General features: G+C 56.3%; 1 protein-coding gene across 5 annotated transcripts in view; it reads left to right on the top strand.

The window, feature by feature from the left end:
- The window catches only part of DHX30 (DExH-box helicase 30), a 28,758-nt gene extending 11,420 nt beyond the window's left edge, over window positions 1-17,338 (top strand). For 4 of the 5 annotated variants that reach the window (XM_088028564.1, XM_088028562.1, XM_088028565.1 and 1 more), the window contains 18 exons: window positions 4,726-4,856; window positions 5,481-5,591; window positions 9,085-9,386; window positions 9,861-9,981; window positions 10,715-10,864; window positions 12,783-12,935; window positions 13,259-14,095; window positions 14,366-14,441; window positions 14,529-14,633; window positions 14,899-15,074; window positions 15,362-15,568; window positions 15,662-15,743; window positions 15,818-16,011; window positions 16,096-16,255; window positions 16,369-16,526; window positions 16,622-16,725; window positions 16,810-16,949; window positions 17,085-17,338. In XM_088028564.1, the coding sequence (XP_087884690.1) occupies window positions 4,726-4,856; window positions 5,481-5,591; window positions 9,085-9,386; window positions 9,861-9,981; window positions 10,715-10,864; window positions 12,783-12,935; window positions 13,259-14,095; window positions 14,366-14,441; window positions 14,529-14,633; window positions 14,899-15,074; window positions 15,362-15,568; window positions 15,662-15,743; window positions 15,818-16,011; window positions 16,096-16,255; window positions 16,369-16,526; window positions 16,622-16,725; window positions 16,810-16,949; window positions 17,085-17,338 (3,461 nt within the window). Of the gene's footprint in view, window positions 1-2,693; window positions 2,916-4,725; window positions 4,857-5,480; window positions 5,592-9,084; window positions 9,387-9,860; window positions 9,982-10,714; window positions 10,865-12,782; window positions 12,936-13,258; window positions 14,096-14,365; window positions 14,442-14,528; window positions 14,634-14,898; window positions 15,075-15,361; window positions 15,569-15,661; window positions 15,744-15,817; window positions 16,012-16,095; window positions 16,256-16,368; window positions 16,527-16,621; window positions 16,726-16,809; window positions 16,950-17,084 lie in introns of those variants that run through there. The other variant, XM_088028560.1, reaches the window with a different exon arrangement.
- Window positions 17,339-17,842: the final 504 nt, after the last annotated feature.

Raw genomic sequence — 17,842 nt, 5'->3', positions numbered from 1 at the left:
ATCCTCTTGTGTATTCAGCAGATCCTACGCACTTTAATTCCACACTCCCTGATGTTGTTGTTTAGCACATTTACTACCAGATGTCGTGCTTGATTTGAGAAATGAATGGAGAGATCTCTGAGCCAGTAAAACATTTCTTTTTTTTTTTTTTTCAAAAGTTTCTTCCTTTTCACAGGCAAAGGAGTCAACTTTCTCTCCCCAAAGAATGGAGAGTGGAGGAGAAGTCTTTAATATTGGTGGAAAGGAAGAGGGCGTACCTGAGCCCTTCTAACTTTCTTCAAAATTCTCTAAGGCAGGAGTCGGCAAACTTCCTTTAAGGGTCACAAAATACATAGTCTAGGCTTTCTGGGCCATCTGGTTTCTTTTGCAGCTCCTTCACTGTGCCATTGCAGTGTGAAAGCAACGATAGATAATACACAAACAATGAGCAGAGCTATGTTCCAATAAAACTTTATTTATAAAAACTGGTAGTGGGTGGATTTGGTCTGCAGGCTGTAGTTTGGCAACCCCTGCTCTGGACCAATGGGGAGAAGATCACAAAACCAGAAGGTTTTTAAGACCCAGTGTAAGAGTTGCCCTCACTTTATAAGAGGCAGTGAGGTTTGTGGAAGTGAAATATTTGCTCAAGGTGATACCAACTGTTAGAGCCCAAATGCAGTAAATGAAATAGGAAAAGGGGTCAAGGAGCTCCCTGAGAACCAACTAGTTGGTTGGCATCACATGATGCTTTTTTTTAAACATAAAATTTCAAACATCTGTTCGAAATACACTTAATAAAATAGAGAAAATAATATGGTGAACCCCAAGTACTTATCACCCTGCTTGACCAGTTAACAACTCATGGCCAGTCATGATTTGTGTCTGTCCCTCTACTTTGGCCCCTTTGGGAGCAGATCCAAAAAATCAGAGCATTCCGACCTTAGCCTGACTAAGTGGCTGTCAAACAGAGTGCTATACTGAGGACTTGCTGCAGCGCCATGATGGGCCCAGGCCCTGCTTTCTGGGGGGGTGAGGGGGTGGAGGGGCTTTCTGTCTAGGCTTTTGTCTCCTTCAGCTTTCAGACACCACCGTTTTCAATATTTGGCCTCAGCCCCTAATGCCATTATCAGGCTTGGTAAGCTTCTAGATTCTTTTGAGGGAATTTGGGCTGCTAACAGTCCTTGAAAACTACCCTGAAGCTGGGTGGATGCTTTGGCTTTTGGCCAATTAGAGTGACACTTGGCCAAAGTCAAAGCCATTGTGGAATCACATTATGCCCCAAGGGTCTCACCATCCCAAGGTGGATGATCTGGATAAGGGCGTTTGATACAGATGGTGGTGTCCCCTTGGAAGGTCAGATCACTGTTGCCAAGGTCACCTTCCCTTTTGCCCCTTTCCTGCGAAAAGCCCACTGAGGAGGGAATAGAGGAGTGGGAGTTGAAGCTGCCCCATCCTGCCCCGGGTCTGTTGTCTCAGACCTCAGTGGAGGGGCTTCTCTAACAGAGCACACTGCAGAGCAGCCTTCCAGACATTCCCATTTATCCTGACCACAGTTGTACCAAATGAGTAGATCAAGTATGTCCTCATTTTCCCAACTGATGAAACTGCCCAAGGTTCACAGCTGGCAAGTGACAGAGCTTGGACTAAGCCCAAGTATTAGGACTCATATCCTATGTTCTTGCCATAGGCCAGCAGTTCTGAGTGAGGTCCCAGACCAGCAGTCTCATTATCATCTGGGAACTTGTTAAAAATGCAGATTCCTGGGCTGCACTCCAGACCTAATGAGTAAGAAACTTGGGGGTGGCTCCCAGCAATGTTTCCACAAGCTCTCCAGGAGTTTTCAGAGTCAGATCTAGAATTATAAAACACACAAACAAAACCCTCCCTCCCAGTGTATCCCCAGCTGCACTGCCAACTTCTTACCAAGCCCCTTGCTGTCAGTGCCCCAACATGCAGACTCTGTTAAACCCAGCCAAGCCAAATTTCTGTTCCTCGGTGCCATACGAGGCAGAAGGGGAACGAGCCTGGCTAGAACCCAGGCATAGTAGTTTGGAAATAGAATCCCATTTGGCTTTCAAACAAGTAAGGAGTAGCAGCTTCAGATTCACACTGCTGGACCAGCTCAGTTCTTGGGCACGTTATCCAAGTCTGGTATTTTTCACTTTTGACTCCAGCCCTGGAATTAAAAGTGGTCTGCTTATGTTCAGGAGGTCTTGCCTGTCCCGGATCCGGATTCTTCATCAGGTTTACTTTGTAAGCCATGAAATGAGATGGGGGTGCCCCGGTTTAGTGGTTATCCTCCCTCTTCGGTCTGGAGTGCAAGCCAATTTGCCAGCGCATGTGAGAGGTATTTATGAGCAACGGGTGGGACCTAGAGGGAACCTGGAGTTCACCTCCTTGGATGGACGTTGATTGAGCTAAGGCCTGAACTTTTCCCAAAAGTCCCCTTCCGTCTTCTTGCCCCCGATTCAGACGACGGGTCTGTGGGTTTGGCTTTGCCGGGGCAGTGAATTCAGCTGGGTGCCAGCCGTCCCAGGCTGCCCACCAGGTGACAAGCCCAGGACGCGGGAGGCCCCTGCTGAGGAACCCGAGCGCTGGGACCACGTCGGCTGGCCCCCGTCCCCGGTCCTCCCGGCCGCCAGGGGGCGCGCGGGCCGCTGCTCCCGCCCTCCCGCCCTTCCGCCCTTCCCTTCTCGGCTCCGGGCCCGCGGGTGTCGGCGGGAGCGCCATGGCGGCCGCCAGGAGGCTCATGGCCCTGGCTGCCGGCGTCTCTCCACGCCTGCGACCGCTGGGCCCCCGCGCCACTGGGCGACAGGGACGCTCGCGCGGCCTCTCGTCAGGCTGCGCCCACCCCGATCGCACACAGGAGGCCGCCGAGGCCGAGGCAGGGGTAGCCCCTAGCGGCCCCGGGGAAGGCGACGGAAGCATGGTGAACGGTGAGGGTCGGGGCGGCCAGGCCGCGACGTCCTTGGCTGCCGGGGCTGGCAGAGCTGGGGGCGCGGGCCTGGGTCGGGCCTGGCGGGCCGGGGCCCCTCTCCGCTAGTGGCCGAGACCGCCGGCCGCTGGCGGGCCGCAGCGCTGCTGTTGTAAAGCTCGGTGTGGCACAGGCCCAAATGGACCCCGGGCGCGGAGGTTCGGGGACCGGAGCGCCTGCACCAGGCAAGAATAGGTGAGAGGCACGGGACCTCGAGGGCATGGGGGAAAACAGGAAAACATCCACCTGCTGCCCGAATGGGTGGTTAAGGGTTAGAGCATCAAGGGTAAGCACACCCTCACCAGTGTGGGAAAAGACACTTGGTACTTCAGGATTTGAGGTAGAGACAGAGTGATTCCCAACGTTGTGTCTCCTGAATAGCGCAGGGAATGAGACTGGTGAGAGCATCCCTGCCTATCAACCATGGATAGAGAGCCAACCTCCTCCTGTCCTGTAGAGCTGGAGGGGGGGAACCAGTGCACATTTGTTGTGCCTGGGGATATAGTGGGCTCCTTAACTTTGGGTCCCTCTGTGGTAAGCTGTTTGAGTCTACTTAAATACCAGTCTTAACTGCTTGAATCTCTTGCTTTGTAAGTTCTTTAGAGGGAGACAGAGTCAGGCAGAATCCTCCTTCTTGGTCAGTTGACACAGTCATCTGCTCCAGGGAAACAGTCTCAACCCAGGATTCGGGTTACATCAGAACTCCTGTGGGTAGCTTCATCAAAATACAGAGGCTTCCCCAACATCACCACCATTCTTAAGTGCCTGATGGGGGTCAGGGTGGCCACTGTGGTGAAAAATTCCTTGGGTGATTTATGACTGATGCGTACAGGGGCACGTGTACAAAGTTTTTCTTTTTGGAGCTGGTTTAAAGCCAAATATAACACCAGAGACTGTGGGTGGAGAATGAAAAGGTTTCCCCATTTCCTCTGCCGGTCTCTGACCCTTCATCTCTTGAAGGGCCACTTTGGTGCTTTGGGGCCCTTACTTCTGCTTTTAGCTGCTCCCAGCAGGCTTCTTCAAGGCCTGGCTGAGCCTTGTGTCTGGCACAAGCTGCCTCTAGTTGGACATCTCACCCATTTGTATTCTGGGATTGATCCAAAGTACAAGTGAAAAAAAGTGAGCTACTTCTCAGGGTGTCTGATGCATCCTGCCTCTACTTGATTCCACTTGAACTTGGGGAAGGAATAGCTTATTTCTTGTGTCTCAGCTGTGGAGATACCTGATCAGTGTCCTTACATATAATCTGGCTCTAAGAGGCCTTTTGCAGGATGTTGAGGTGCAATTGAGAGCTAGGGCCTGGTATTGAGACTTTGGGACCAACCCTCCCTTTTGTGTGTCTTTTGTTTTAGGAGGGGCCTTGCATTGTCTTGATCTCCAGTTTGTGTGTGTGGTGGAGTTTTGTTTTGTTTTTTTTGTTCAGTACCTTCTTTCAGACACGGGGGGTTTGTTGCCACCTAGGCTTCTGTAGCTGATGTATTAAATCAGGAGCTTATCGGGGAGAGGATGCTGGCTGGTTCTCCTCTGTGGTGTGTGGCTCACTGGTCCTTCTCCTTCAGGAAATGGTTGTGCAAGTGGGTCTGGTCATGCACGTTTACTGTCCTCTGTAAACCCTGAAGCCATTCCTCCCTCCTTTACCAAGATGCTCCTGGGTGGTTTGGGGTCATGAGCCAACATCCTCAGTATCCAGCCCAGGGTTGTCCTGATACACACCCCATGGAGTTTTTTAAAAGAAAAAGAGCAACTGTAATGCTTTTGTTCTTATTTTTTAGCTTCTAGGGACCTATTAAAAGAGTTCCCACAGCCCAAAAACCTTCTCAACAGTGTAATTGGAAGAGCCCTCGGCATCTCACATGCAAAAGACAAGCTGGTCTACGTGCACACGAATGGACCGAAGAAAAAGGTAAAACTCACTGGTGGCTGGGAGACATGTTGGTGTGACTCTCAGGAAAGAGGCTGGCTGCCCTTTTCTCCCTCAGGTTTCTTTGTCAGGGAAGCTGTAGAGTGGGTTTCGTGAATTGAAAATGGTCAGCAGAGACTCTCAAAGCAAAGCTAGGTCTGAAAAAGAGCCTGACTTAGAGAAAGGGAGCGCAGGGGAGATGAGGTGAAGAGTTCCCATCTTGGGTATGACCGGCCTCTGCACTGACCCCCAGTTCTGGTCCCTGTTGAATAATTGGGACTGCAGAGGGTCAGAGTTGATAAAAATTCCTGTTCCTAGAGTCTCGTAGGTCCTGGGACCCACAGAAGCATGCAGGCAAACCATTCTGAATGAAGATTTTTAACAATAAAGATGGGTCCCACTTTGCTCTCTGGCTAGAACATGGCACTTTGAAGAAGCAAAACAACTTGAGGTGGGATGAACGGCTTGAGGATGGGACAGTTAGAGCCTCATGGGGGTTAGCCGTGGGCGTGGGGTGCTGCCTGCACTCGGCTCTGCTGCCATCAGGCCCACAGCAACCCTGTGTGACTTGCGGCAACTCTGCAGTCTGGGAAGGCCAGGGTCCTGATTCTCTCTTCTCTTCCCCAGAAAGTCACCCTCCACATAAAGTGGCCCAAGAGCGTGGAGGTCGAAGGCTATGGCAGCAAGAAGATCGACGCCGAGCGGCAGGCGGCAGCGGCGGCCTGCCAGCTCTTCAAGGTGACCCTCCCCTGGCGAGAGAGCCAGGCCACCCTCCATCCTGGGAAGGTCCTCGCCCCAGGCTCTGATGGGCTTTCTGGTACCAAGTGCCTCTCGGTGGAGGTTGACGGGCGTTCACTCACTCACCTGTCCTGCCCACCTCGTGCTGCTTTTCTTGCTGTGCAGCCAACAAGGGAATACTTGGGTGTTTGGGTTTGGTTTGGTTTTTTGCAACTGTAGTTATCTACTGTCTGTGGTTTCAGAAAACACAGAGGGAGCTCTTGATGAAAAACACGTCCTTCATACGGCACCGTGGCTACACTTCCATTTTGGTTTCGGTTTTTCTTTTCCCGTGATTTCACGTGGGTTTTCCCTGCACTCACACAGTTGTCTGTTCCTTGTAACAGACGCACGGCCGTTGCTTCTGTCACTCCCCAGTGGTTGGGCACGGGCTGCGTTCAGGTTCTTGGTTACCCAGTATTTAACGAGCCCTTCAGTGCTGCTCACCAGCCCTTCTGTCCATCCCTAATTGGCTCCCTTTGTGGCTGTGCCAACCTTGAATCTTGCTCGGACTCCTCGGTCTTTATTTCTGCTCCAGTGGGGACAAAGCTGTAGGGCGGGTATTCCTTCAGATGCTCTCCCACTGAATCCGCAGGCCTTCAGCGTCCCTGCCTGCTCCCTGCATCTGAGGAGGGAGGGCCCTCTTCCTTGCCGGGGCCCCATGCCCCCCCCCCTTGTCTCTGTCCTCTTTCTCCGTCAGTAGTGCCGAGGGTGAGAGATTCTCTGCATGTTTGAAGGTGGCCAGTGTGCAGCAAGTCATGGTCACGTTTGTCCCCGCCCTTTCTCTGTCTCTATCTCTGCTCTGCTTATAGCCTCTCTTGTTTGTATGTTTGAATTGTGGTAAGTCACACAAAATATAAAACTTACCATCTTAACCATTTTTCAGCAAATAGTTGAGTAGTATTAAGCATAGTATTAAGCATCGTGCAACCAGTCTCCAGAACTTTTTCACCTTGCAAAACTGAAACGCCATACACAGTAAACAGCAAATCCCCTACCCCTTCCCCTCAACCCCTAGCAGCCCCCGTTCTACTGCCTGTTTCTATGAATTTGCCTCCTCTAGGGATTTCATCTCCTCATAGAAGTGGAATCAAACAGTATTTGTCTCTTTGTGACTGGCTTACTGTACTTAGCATAGTGTCCTCAAAGTCCATTCACATGGCTTGTGTCAGAGCCTCCCTCCTTAAAGCTGAGGAGTACTCCGTGGTACGGGTGTGCTGCACTGTGTTTGTTCATTCGTGCACTGATGGGCACTTTGGTGGTTTCCACCTTTGGCTCTTGTGAACAGTGCTTCTGTGAACACGAGTGTACAGGCTCTCTCTTCAGGACACTGCTTTCAGTTCCCGGAAATGGAATTGTTGGATCATACGGTAGTTCTGTTCTCAACTTTTTTGAGGAATCGCCATACTTCTTCCACGGTGGCTGTAATGTTTCACATTCCTGCCACCGGGACACAGTCCCGCTACGTCTGTACCAGCGCTCTGCCTGGTGGTTTCTAGTAGCTGTCCTCGTGGGTGTGAGGTGGGATGTCTTGGTTTTGATTGGCATTTCCCTAAGGGGTACTGATGTTGAGCATCTTTTCTCTCTCTCTCTCTTTTTTTTTTGAGATAAATTCTTAAATTTGTGTTAACTGCACGGTGTTTTCTCAATATGTAAGATACCACACCCTGATGGTAGATCTTGTATAGAGTAGCTGCAAAGGACAGAATGCAACAGAAGACAGTGTTTGCTTTTCACATCCCCAGTCCTTGTCCCTGACTGTCAGAAGGAGGTAGTTCTGTGAACTCTTCACAGCTCCCAGAAGCATCTTCTCTCAGTGTCCTGTTGTCTTCCCCTTGGGAAACTCACAGCTACAAATCAGAGGGAGCTGCTTTAGAGCCAAATGAAATTTCCTTCTGAGATGTGTGGGGGGAAGGGATTGCTTTCATAAACTCTTCTTTTTGACCTGATGGAGTTGAAAATGCGGCAGAAGCTCTAAAGAACATTAAACCAAGCCGACGATGAATTTGTGGAAATTGAAGTTCCGTAGTCACATACAGTAATTGGTTCTTTGGGGGGTAAAAAAAAGTTTTTTACCCCAAATGTACCTAAATCGGGTGGGAGTGGATTTTGAGGATTTGTGCCTCTATGTATCAGTTTGTGCCATGCTGCAAAGAGCTCTTAAGTTTTTTTGTTTGTTTGTTTGTTTTAAAGATCTTGTTTATTTATTTGACAGAGAGACACAGCGAGAGAGGGAACACAAGCAGGGGGAGTGGGGGAGGGAGAAGCAGGGTTCCTGCTGAGCAGGGAGCCTGATGCGGGGCTTGATCACCATGACCTGAGCCGAAGGCAGATGCTTAACGACTGAGCCACCCAGGCGCCCCAAAGAGCTCTAAGTTTTGAGACTGCATTTGCATCCTGTGCTTATTCCATCTGTGTCTCTTTGGAGAAATGTCTGAAGTTCTTTGCCTGTTAAATCGGATGGATGCTTTTGTTGTTACGGGAGTCCTTTGTTCACATGGCAGTTCGCAACCTTTTTATTCCCCAGTGTCTGAACTCACCGCTCTGCAGCACCTTCCTTCCCCCTTCCGAACCAGAGTGTTTATTAAGCGTTGCTCTCCTGCTCGGTGCCCGTGGGGGTTACTGAGCGTGCTCTTGTCAAATACCCGAGCAGCTTAGCCAGACTTGGATTGGAATTATGTTACTTATGTTCATCTGGTTTCTCAGTGTATGGTTCCTTAGACCCTAAGGTCTAGGTTACTGAGCGTGCTCTTGTCAAATACCCGAGCAGCTTAGCCAGACTTGGATTGGAATTATGTTACTTATGTTCATCTGGTTTCTCAGTGTATGGTTCCTTAGACCCTAGTCACCTGCATTTCTCTTCTGCCCCATGGATTCGGAGTTTGTTGCAGGCAGGGACCAGGTCCCGTCTTTCCGGATGATGCCCAGGGTAGCCAGCACATTGCTTTATGCATGCCAGAGACTCAGCAAGTTTTATTTGGTGTTCTGTCTAGAAGAGAATGAAGCTATAATAATTTTAAAATAATATATTTTGTATGAAAGGCTTTAAAAGCATCCCAGGTTATTTCTAGAATACGTTCTCAGCATAGGATTCTTAGGTGAGACCAGAGATAGAACTGTTTTGTGGGTGAGCTCCATTTCTCCTAACTGCTGTATTCACCGAAGCTTTCTAGATCACTTTGTGAATGTATCGGCTTTTCCATTGCCTGTGGGGTTTGGGTCCCCCCCTCGGTTTTTTTGTCTAATAGATGTAAGAGTTTACCTTGTCATTTTCATGTGTCAGAGCTACACATCTTATGTGCCCTCTTGATGCCCAGTTGTGGCTTGGGGGCTGAGGCAGGCGATGGGTGCAAAGGTATGGCTCATGCCTAGGGGACTTAACAGTGTAAGGGGGCAGGTTCTGGGCAGACTGAGGTGTGAGGATGGCCCCTCACAACATTCCTTCTCCCCCCAGGGCTGGGGCCTGCTGGGTCCCCGAAATGAGCTGTTTGATGCAGCCAAATACCGCGTGCTAGCTGATCGCTTTGGCTCTCCGGCTGACAGCTGGTGGCGCCCAGAACCCACCATGCCACCTACTTCTTGGCGGCAGCTGAACCCTGAGAGCATCCGGCCAGGGGGACCTGGGGGCCTGTCCCGCTCCTTGGGCCGGGAGGAAGAGGAGGATGAGGAAGAAGAGCTGGAAGAGGGGACCATTGATGTCACCGACTTCCTGTCCATGACCCAGCAGGACTCCCACACCCCACTCAGGGACTCGAGGTACAGCTGGACGTGGGGGATGCAGGGAAGCTGGCTGCACCTTGACATGGGGATGGGTGATGTTCCCTGGGAGCCTTCCCTAAAATGGGAGGGTCCCTGCCGTACGTCTGCCTGTGTGTCTTGTTACTCACGTCAGTACGTCTGCCGTTCTGCTGTGTGGCTGGGCTTCTGCAAAACAATAGCAGGACCCTCTCTCCGGGTCACACTTGGGTGTGACCTCCAAGGCCCAGCCACTACTCTGCCTGCCCCTGGGCCCCTGCCCCCAGTTATCTGTTTGGCGGAACTGAGGGACCCTCAGTCATGCCGTGTGTCTGAGAAGATCAGGGGCCACGCGAAGACGCCAGGCCTGCTGTTTTTTCCATACCTCCTGCTGCCCCCCCTGCAGTGTCCTAGCCCCCCTGGGCCTCAGAGCCTGAGGTGAAATGGGCCCAGGAAGAGATAGAGCTTTTTCACCTGAACTTTTGGTCCTCCCAGGGGGGGTTCCTTTGAAATGACAGATGACGACAGTGCTATCAGGGCCCTGACCCAGTTTCCGCTTCCCAAGAACCTTCTGGCCAAAGTGATTCAGATAGCAACGTCGTCCTCCACAGCTAAGGTGAGTCGGGTCTCCTAGAAGTGCGTGTGGGTGGGGAGCTGGCTTGGTTGTGTCTGCTTGTCCCCGGGACCAGGTAGGAGGGGAGCTACAGGTGTGTGGGAAGGCCGAGGTTACCTGTACCCTCAGCCTGCACCTAAGCCACTCGGGGGGCTCGGGGTCCTTGGACTGTGAAGAGGGTGAAGCAGCCAGGACTGAATGGAAGTTGGTGTGGGAGCTCGGGGGGTGGGCTGGCGCTGTGGGAGCGGGAGACCCGAGTTTGGTCTGGGGTGGCTGGCAGGGGTGGGGTTGGGATGGCGCTATCTGGCTGAGGTTGAATTTCATCTCTGTGGCTGGGCTCAGGGCTTCGGTCAGCACAGCTTCTCCCCAGGGTAAGGCCTTCATGCACCCCCAGAATGTGCCTGGTTCTGGCTCAGGCTGACAGGTTCGACCCACAGCTGCCACCATACCTGTTTGTTTTGAGGGTGCCGAGAGCACCGTGGGCTAGGAGGGCAGGTGGTGGCACTGCCCAGACACTGTCTTTTGTCGTGAAACCATGGGACAGCTGGAGACGCCAGCCCCAGCCTCAGGAGCTGCAGCCCTATTGGGGCTTGCTTCTGCTGCCCAGTGGCCCATCTCGTGTGGCCGATGTTTGGCACCTGCTGAGATGGGGGTTAATTCTATCGCTGGGTTCCTTGGCATTCTGAGAACCGCATTCTCTGCCTTTCTATAGCCATTTCTCTTGCCTTCCATGTAGAACCTCATGCAGTTCCATACTGTGGGCACCAAGACCAAGCTGTCCACCCTCACTCTGCTCTGGCCCTGTCCCATGACCTTTGTCGCCAAAGGGCGCCGCAAAGCAGAGGCTGAGAATAAGGCGGCAGCCCTGGCCTGCAAGAAACTGAAGGTGAGTCAGGCGGGTCCCTGGCCTGATGTGTCAGAGGTCTTGGAGCTCCCCTACTGTTGGCGGATTGGTCCCATTCTCCAGGAAACGAAATCCACCACCCTGGGCCTTCGGCCTGAGCACGGAAACATCTGGTGTCCGAGCTTTGCTTGTCCGGCTCTGGCTGCTGCTTTCCGGAGGCCCTCACGCTCGCTGCGAGGATGCTTTGCCTGCGGGCTCAGCCTTTTCCGTGGTGTTGCCGGCACCCAGCTGAAGCCGGGAGGGGACACGCCTGTTTGTCAGAATGGCACAAAGCTGGGGGAATGGTGCCTGTGCTGAGTGGCAGGCTTGGTGTCTAGAAAGGTCTGAATTACCTGGGCTTTGTGGGCAAAATGGATCATAAGGCGTTATCTGGGATGGAGATTGATTCCGTGAAGCCCAAGGTGAGGCAGTTCCCGTGAAGAGGCTGCGAAGCCAGCACAGCCATGACTGCCTGAGAAGGGGGTGATCTGACCCCCATCAGCACAGGCTTAGTGTGCAGAGCGAGAGGGCAAGGAGGCCCTGCCCTCTGCTCTGGTCAGATATGCCTTTGGTGTGCGTTCGGCTCTGGGAACCCCATTTTAGACACAGCTGATGGTGAGAGGTAGCGAGAGCCTGGAGAATGGAGGAGGGATTAGGGCGCCTGGGGGGTGCAGTTGGTTAAGCATCCGACTCTTGGTTTCAGCTCAGGTCATGATCTCAGGGTGCTGGGATTGAGGCCCAGTGGTTGGGTTCCGCACTCAGCAGGGAGTCTGCGTGCGAGTCTCTCCCTCTGCCCCTCCTCCCACTTGGCGTGTGTGCGCTTTCTCACTCAAATAAACCAGTGAATGACTGAATCAATTAGTAAAATCTTAGAGAGGGAGAGGTACAGGAACCTGTGGCTCCAGAGGGCAGAACTGGGGCTAATGGATGGCACTTGGCAGAAGCCTGACTTTTAGCTGGATAGCCACGGGCACTGGTGATCAGGAGCCTCGCAGCGTGGGCGAGCTGTGTCGTGGGAAGGAGCCAGCTCCCAGGTGGCAGCAGTGCGAGAGACAGCCCCGGGCCGGCCGCTGCTCCGAGGCCACAGGGAAACTCGCAGGCCTGGGAAAGGTGGAAGCCTCCGGGGGGAGCAAGGTGGCTGTGTGGGCGCCTCCGTGGCCCAGGGACTAGATGCTTGTCCTTGAGGTCGGTCATGAGCGTGGAGGGGGTGAGCCCCTGTGGGGGCAGTGTTCCTGAGGGAGGGAGTCTTGGAGATTTAGGGGGCGAGCAGTCCTGATAGCACAGGGGACAGGAACACAGGACTGGGGAAGAAGAACCGGTTTTGCACACCTGCCTGAGGTGTTGGGATGCCTTGGGTTAGGTCTGCTGAGGTGACTTTGGACATGTAGGGAAGCAAGACGCAGTGTTTATCGAGTTGTGTGAATAAACATTTCTAGGAACGTCCACCTGTGTTTGTAAGATGGGGTCACAGGTGGAATGGGTGCCATGTGGACCAGAAAGGTTGTGGGGGGAAGGGGGTGTGCTTTGGAGGTAGTGAAAACAGGTGCTGTGAGGCTGTGATGGGGTCAGTAAGAGCCTGGCCCTCCTGGCTTAGTGGTCCGTGCTGGGAATTCGTAGAGGCGAGATTGGGCTGTTGTGGGGGCCCCCGCTGCTCAAGGAGAGGTTTCTGAGGGGCATTCCTCTTGGACATGTCAGGTCTTGTTTTCCTTGGAATGATTTTAACTAGTTAAATTTTGGGATAGGAGTGGAGATTTACATTTTCCAGATTCCTAATTACTCTCTTCTGTACAATGTCTGCTAAAAACCAAAATCTCTTAGAGAAACTGTTGCTCTGCGTGATTTCTCTCAAGCTCCCGAGCCTGTTTGCACTGGTTCCGGGGAGGCAGGGTCCCAGAGCAAGCTGTGCTTGTCCCCGCTGCAGAGCCTGGGCCTGGTGGATCGCAACAACGAGCCGCTTACCCACGCCATGTATAACCTGGCCTCCTTGCGTGAGCTGGGCGAGACGCAGCGCCGGCCGTGCACCATTCAGGTGCCTGAGCCCATCCTCCGAAAGATAGAGACCTTCCTGAACCATGTAAGAGAGCCCAGAGAAGGCCGCCCCACCCCTGCCCCCTGCCCGCCTCCAGCTTCTCCTGACTGAAGGCCTCCACACGTGCCGCGGGCAGTGCCACCCACCCGTTGTCCCCACTGAGGCCGGAGGCCGGAGCCCGGGAGCACCCTTGCCCCGAGCAGCCCCGTCTTGCCCGAGAACGTCCTCGGGCAGTCGTGCACGGAGTCCCCCTCCAGCAGGCTGGGCCTTCGCGTCCGGCCCCGGTGAACCGTGTGGAGGGTATCGCGAGTGAATGAGGAAGAAGGTATCGGTCTTTCACCGTTGTGCTTGCTTCTCCCATCCCTCAGTACCCTGTGGACAGTTCCTGGATCTCCCCGGAGCTCCGGCTGCAGAGTGAGGACATCTTGCCCTTGGGCAAGGACTCAGGGCCCCTGAGTGACCCTATCACAGGCAAGCCCTACGTGCCCCTGTCAGAAGCAGAGGAGGTACGTCTGAGCCAGAACTTGCTGGAGCTGTGGCGGCGGCGAGGGCCAGTCTGGCAGGAGGCCCCCCAGCTCCCCGTGGACCCGCATCGGGACACCATCCTCAATGCCATCGAGCAGCACCCAGTGGTGGTCATCTCTGGGGACACAGGCTGTGGCAAGACTACACGCATCCCCCAGCTGCTGCTGGAGCGCTATGTGACCGAGGGCCGTGGCGCCCGCTGCAACGTGATCATCACCCAGCCGCGGCGCATCTCTGCTGTGTCCGTGGCACAGCGGGTCAGCCACGAACTGGGCCCCTCTCTGCGCCGGAACGTGGGTTTCCAGGTGCGGTTGGAAAGCAAGCCCCCGGCCCGCGGCGGGGCCCTGCTCTTCTGCACCGTGGGCATCCTGCTGCGGAAGCTGCAGAGCAACCCCAGCCTGGAGGGCGTGAGCCACGTCATTGTGGACGAGGTCCACGAGCGGGACGTGAATACAGACTTCCTGCTGATTCTGCTCAAGGGCCTGCAGCGGCTCAACCCGGCCCTGCGGCTAGTGCTGATGAGCGCCACAGGCGATAATGAGCGCTTCTCCCGCTACTTTGGTGGCTGCCCTGTCATCAAGGTGCCGGGCTTCATGTACCCGGTCAAGGAGCACTACCTGGAGGACATCCTGGCCAAGCTGGGCAAGCACCAGTACCCGCACCGGCACCGGCACCACGAGGTGAGGGGACCCGCCCGCGCCCACCCTCCTCGGCCTTTGCCCTGGCTTCCCCGCCTCCCTGTCCCTGTGGCGCCGTGGCCGAGGGCAAGGCTGTGCTCCCAAGTCTCGGTGTCCTTGATAGAAACGGAATGATCAGGGCTTCTGGGCGAGAGGGCGGTGAGGGTTAGGGGTGACTGTTGAGTGCCTTGGCCTCGCCGAGTCACAGAGTGGCTGCATCCTCCCCTGGGGGGGCTGTGACTGTGGCCTCTCCCCCCCCACCCCCACCCCCAGTCTGAGGATGAGTGTGCACTCGATTTGGACCTTGTGACGGATCTGGTTCTGCACATCGATGCCCGAGGGGAGCCAGGTGGGTGCTCCCCCTCCCCCGCCCTGTGCCCACCCTGCCCTCCAGCTGCCGAGAGTGACGGCTCATGCCTGCAGGGCCCCTTTACAGGTGGGATCCTCTGCTTCCTGCCTGGTTGGCAGGAGATCAAAGGAGTGCAGCAACGCCTCCAGGAGGCCCTGGGCATGCACGAGAGCAAGTACCTCATCCTGCCAGGTGAGAGCGGGCGAGCGAGGCGCGATTGCCCTGACACCAGTCTGGCCCTCTGGCCTGGGGACTCCTATCCAGCTGGGACTCAGCGGGCCTGGGTTTCTGACCAGGCTGCCCTGCTCTTGCTGGCTTTTCCACCTTGACTGGGCAGATACGTGTTCTTGATCTGGGTCTCCGTTTCATCAAAATGGGGTCAAAATCCTTGCCTGGTACCCTCATCACAGGGAGCAGGAGCAGTACCCATAACCAGCGTGTTCTTGCTGCCCACCAGTGCACTCCAACATCCCCATGATGGACCAGAAGGCCATATTCCAGCAGCCGCCAGTTGGGGTGCGCAAGATTGTTTTGGCCACCAATATCGCGGAGACGTCGATCACAGTCAATGACATCGTGCATGTGGTGGACAGCGGTCTGCACAAGGAGGAACGCTATGACCTGAAGACCAAGGTGGCACCCGTCTCCCGGGCCCAGCCAGCCCCTGGGGGAAGAACTACAAGTTCCGAGGTGGCCCCCAGCCCCGATCAGCCTTGGACTTGCCGTGTGTGTCCGGAGAAGGCCACACTCATGGGCTGTCGGTGTCCCTGTTGTGGGGGGGCCGTTGAGGGGTTAAGTGAGGTGAAGGCCAGACGAGGGGCAGCGCTGAGGAAGGCCTGTCGGCCTCTGCGTCACTGCTCCCCTGCCCCCTCCCCCAGGTGTCGGCCTCTGCGTCACTGCTCCCCTGCCCCCTCCCCCAGGTGTCGTGCCTGGAGACTGTGTGGGTGTCACGAGCCAATGTGATCCAGCGCCGGGGCCGGGCGGGCCGCTGCCAGTCAGGCTTTGCCTACCACCTGTTCCCGCGGAGCCGGCTGGAGAAAATGGTCCCTTTCCAAGTGCCGGAGATTCTGCGCACGCCCCTCGAGAACCTGGTGCTACAAGCCAAAATCCACATGCCTGAGAAGACGGTGCGCCAGAGGCGGGGCCGGGCCAGGGCTGGACTTGGTGAGGGAAGGTGGGATGTGGGGCTCACGGCGGGCTCTGGCTGTTTCTTGCCATAGGCGGTGGAGTTCCTTTCCAAGGCTGTGGACAGTCCAAACATTAAGGCGGTGGACGAGGCTGTGATCTTGCTCCAGGAGATCGGTGAGTGGGGGTCCGGGCCGGGCCGGGCCGCAGCGTGGCGCTCAAGGGTGAGTCTGACCGCTGAGCTGTTGCAGGAGTGCTGGACCAGCGGGAGTACCTGACCACCCTGGGGCAGCGCCTGGCCCACATCTCCACCGACCCCCGGCTGGCCAAGGCCATAGTGCTGGCCGCCATCTTCCGTTGCCTGCACCCGCTGCTGGTGGTCGTCTCCTGTCTCACCCGGGACCCCTTCAGCAGTAGCCTGCAGAACCGGGCGGAGGTGGACAAGGTCAGACCCGGCCCCTCCCCCGCCCTCTATCCGGAAAGCCGCCGCCGCCACCGCTCACCCTGTGGCCCTCCCGCTCCCTCCCAGGTGAAGGCGCTGTTGAGCCATGACAGCGGCAGTGACCACCTGGCCTTCGTGCGGGCTGTGGCGGGCTGGGAGGAGGTGCTGCGCTGGCAGGACCGCAGCTCCCGTGAGAACTATCTGGAGGAAAACCTGCTCTACGCCCCCAGCCTGCGCTTCATCCATGGTCAGCGGCTCCCCCCAACCCCCCCCCCCGCAACTGGCCCAGGGCGCAGGCTTGTGGTTCCCCAGCCTTGGGGCTTAGGGGGCCGCAGGCTCAGCCCGCCCTCCCCTCCCCAGGACTCATCAAGCAGTTCTCAGAGAACATTTACGAGGCTTTCCTGGTGGGAAAGCCCTCCGACTGCACCCTGGCCTCTGCCCAGTGCAACGAGTACAGCGAGGAGGAGGAGCTGGTGAAGGGCGTGCTCATGGCCGGCCTCTACCCCAACCTCATCCAGGTGCTGCCTCGGGAGAGGGGCCGGCGGGCCCCAGCCTCCTTTGCCGCCCCGGGGCTCCTCGCTCAGCCCGCCCCTCTCTCCTTTGATCCTCGCAGGTGAGGCAGGGCAAGGTGACCCGGCAGGGCAAGTTCAAGCCCAACAGCGTCACTTACAGGACCAAATCAGGCAACATCTTGCTGCACAAGTCGACCATTAACAGGTGGGGGGCAGGCAGGGCCGGGGAGGGGTGGCTGGCCGGGTCCAGAAAGGTGGGCTCACCCCCCCCCAACACTCTGTTCCGTAGGGAGGCCACGCGGCTGCGGAGCCGATGGCTGACGTATTTCATGGCTGTCAAGTCCAACGGCAGTGTCTTCGTGCGGGACTCCTCGCAGGTGCACCCGCTAGCCGTGCTGCTGCTGACCGACGGGGACGTCCACATCCGTGGTGGGTACTGGCCCGCCCCTCCTGCCCCACTGCAGCTTGGGCTGGTCTGTGGCCTGAGGGGGGCGGGGGCAGCCCGCGCTCACCTCACCTCACCTCTGTGCCGCCTCTCGGCCCTGCCCCCCCCCCCCCCCGCAGATGATGGGCGCCGGGCCACCATCTCCCTGAGTGACAGTGACCTGCTGCGGCTGGAGGGGGACTCGCGCACTGTGCGGCTGCTGCGGGAGCTGCGCCGGGCGCTGGGCCGCATGGTGGAGCGGAGCCTGCGCAGTGAGCTGGCCGCGCTGCCGCCGGGCGTGCAGCAGGAGCACGGGCAGCTGCTGGCGCTGCTGGCGGAGCTGCTGCGGGGGCCCTGTGGCAGTTTTGACGTACGCAAGACGGCGGACGACTGAGCCCCCCCCCCCCCCCCCCGTCTGCTGGGGCCGTGTACAGAGTGCAAATGTTTATTTAAAATAAAGTTCTATTTATCCCTTGTGAGCATTGCTGTCCGCCGGGGGGAGGGGGGCTCCTCTCTCGGGGCTGCAGCACCCACACTCCTGTCCCCTCAGGCTGGGCCGGCGGGTGTGGAGCACGCACTCGCCCAGGCCTCCCTTGTGCTCCTCACCCCGAGCAGAACCGGGGAGCAGTTCCCCAGGCAGCCAAGGCCACTTGAACCCCAACCTTCGAGGGGCCTTCGGTTGTGTAGTGGCCCTTCCATGAGCCGGGACTTCGGTCACATCCACGGTTCACAGATGAGGGGCTAAGGTCATCAAGACTGCACAGTGCACTGCAGCCCCTCGATGCCGGGGGACGAGCTGCGGGGGGGGGGGGGGGCGGCGAGGTCAGGGACGCTGGCGGTGGGGACCGACCAGACCGCGGAACGTACAGAGGAGACAGCCTGTGTGATGGGACATCAC

The sequence above is a fragment of the Eumetopias jubatus genome, unplaced genomic scaffold, assembly GCF_037043125.1.
Source record: "Eumetopias jubatus isolate StellerSeaLion01/CBP00866 unplaced genomic scaffold, mEumJub1_p1.0 scaffold_1, whole genome shotgun sequence".
Taxonomy (NCBI): Eukaryota; Metazoa; Chordata; class Mammalia; order Carnivora; family Otariidae; genus Eumetopias; species Eumetopias jubatus.
This window is presented reverse-complemented; position numbering and strand designations above follow the sequence as displayed.